The 2,408-nt window shown below is 43.1% G+C and overlaps 1 protein-coding gene across 1 annotated transcript; it reads left to right on the plus strand.

The window, feature by feature from the left end:
• Positions 1-528: 528 nt before the first annotated feature.
• Positions 529-1,844, plus strand: LOC127813380 (uncharacterized). The gene is made up of 2 exons (XM_052354328.1): positions 529-1,260; positions 1,569-1,844. Exons 1-2 carry the CDS (start codon positions 529-531, stop codon positions 1,842-1,844), a joined length of 1,008 nt encoding a protein of 335 aa, XP_052210288.1.
• The last annotated feature ends 564 nt before the right edge of the window (positions 1,845-2,408 follow it).

Below are 2,408 nucleotides of genomic sequence, written 5' to 3' on the forward strand. Positions count from 1 at the left end.
TCGAGCTTCGTTTGCAGGAAGCCCGATGGGGCTTCCTGAATCGAAGCCCTAGCGGGCTTCGTCTAGACGAAGACGAAGCGTCTTCTTCTAGACGAAGCCCGTTAGGGCTTCGATTCAGGAAGCCCGATCGGGCTTCCTACAAACGAAGCTCGATCGAGCTTCGTCTGCAGACGAAGCCCGGGGCTTCCTGAATCAAAGCCCGATCGGGCTTCGTTTAGACGAAGCGTCTTCTTCTAGACGAAGCCCGTTAGGGCTTCGATTCAGGAAGCCCGATCGGGCTTCGTTTGCAGGCCAAGCCCGATCGGGCTTCGTCTCACTGCAACGAAGCCCGATGGGCCGCGACCAAGCCCACAGCCCAATCAGGCTCTCTTGGGCCCCAGCTCGATTATCTCTGCCCAACGAAGCTCGATTAGGTTTGGGTTGCGATGATCTGGCTGCGACAATTGGGCTTCTTCTTCTTTTACTTGTGTTTTTACATGGTCACTATCTAAGACAATTGTTGTTTTTTTTTTTTTTTTTTCCTTACAGATGGCTGAACAACAAACTATAAAATTTACTTATGTTCATACTCATCGAATATTACCGCCCGGAATGCGAGTTACTACTCATTGTGGGATCAAACACCTTGAGGCGATGCGTCGTGCTCTAGACCGATACAAGTTATTAGATAGATTCCTACAGGGCCCATTAGGACATTTCTTAAAGATGCCTTTGTCTCTCCATTTGACTGCACCACAATTGATATATCATGTTCTACTTAGGGAGGTGACATTTCCAGGTGCCCACCACGATGAGATGTGGTTCGAGATTGGTGGCACACCATATAGGTACGGGAGGCAGGAGTTCATACTTATTAGTGGACTCCGATTTGGGGCTATTGATAGGGAAAGCCTTGAACCGAAACCTATTGAGCCGGAGAGTTTACGTAATCGACTATTTCCACAACATAAGAAGGGGGTGACTGGAGACGACCTTGAATTACTTATTAGTACCAGAGAGGACATGGTTTCAGAGGATGCCCTGAAACTGATTTACATTGCTGTGGTCGATATGTTTTTGTTGGGCCAGGATGAGCGCGGGCATGTGGATGATTTCTTGTGGACTATGGCTGAGGATTTACAAGCATTTGAGATGTTCCCTTGGGGCACGTATGTCTACAGTAAGAGTCAACATTACATCCGATTGGCCACGAAAGAAAGAAAATTGACTGGTGAAGGTGGGAAGAAAATCAACCTTTATGGTTTTGTATGGGCGTTTCAAGTACTCTTTCCTTATTGTATATGATTTGTCTATAATAACTAAATGTTTGTATTGTTTTTTAATTTTTATTTTTATTTTTATTTTGCTCTCTACAGTGGTGGTTGATCGAAACGTTCCCATGGATTCAGAATAAATGGGCCGTTAGACTGTCTGATGCAGACATTCCAAGATGCAGAAAATAGCTATCAAAAAAAAGGCCGCAAATAAAAAATTACGACGATTGTCTTAGGAAGGAAGTAAGTGTGCAACTTACCTCTAAATTTTGTTTATTTTTAAATCATATCTATCTAAATAATACAATTTTGCAGGCACGAGGATCGAGTCAGACTCTTGAGCCCACTGATGATGAGCGGGAAATGAATTTTTGGAGATCTTTTAACCCTCAACACTCGGTTGGGGTCGATGTCTATAAATTTGGGGGCGGAGGGGGTGAAAAGGAGGAAGAGAATGGCGGGGATGAGGATAAGGCGAGTAGGATACATTTAGATGAGAAGGGAAAGGAAGAGAATGGGGAGGAGAAGGATAAGGAGAAGGCAAGATTCCCTTATAGTTCGCACCACGGACAATACGAGGTAGGGATATGATTTTTATTTAATAATGGTTTTAATTTATATTTTTTGTAATTGTTTATATATTTTTTATAGGAGGGAAAGGAGGAGAAGGCAAGATTCTCTGATAGTTCGCACCACGGACAATACAAGGTAGGGGTATGATTTTTATTTAATAATGGTTTTAATTTATATTTTTTGTAATTATTTATATATTTTTTATAGGAGGGAAAGGGGGAGAAGGATAAGGAGGAGGTAAGATTTGTTGATAGTTCGCACCACGGACAATACGAGGTAGGGGTATGATTTTTATTATCATAATGGTTTTATATTTTTTTTGTTTGCCTTTTGTAGATCACTGAGATGCTGAAACAAACTCTAGATATGTTGCGGAGAATAGATGGGGAAATGAGTCAGGTGAGGACACAATTGTTGAGACTAGAGAGGGAGCAGGAATCACTAGAGAGGGGGCAAGCAGCACTAGAGAAGGGGCAGGCAGCACTATGTGCTCATCTACGCATCCCGCATATTTCCCCAGATCACAGCGATAATGTTCATGAGCAGTCCCAGGGTGGTGATCAGGTAGATCTTGATCATCAC

Source organism: Diospyros lotus, chromosome 1, assembly GCF_014633365.1.
Source record: "Diospyros lotus cultivar Yz01 chromosome 1, ASM1463336v1, whole genome shotgun sequence".
Lineage (NCBI taxonomy): Eukaryota > Viridiplantae > Streptophyta > Magnoliopsida > Ericales > Ebenaceae > Diospyros > Diospyros lotus.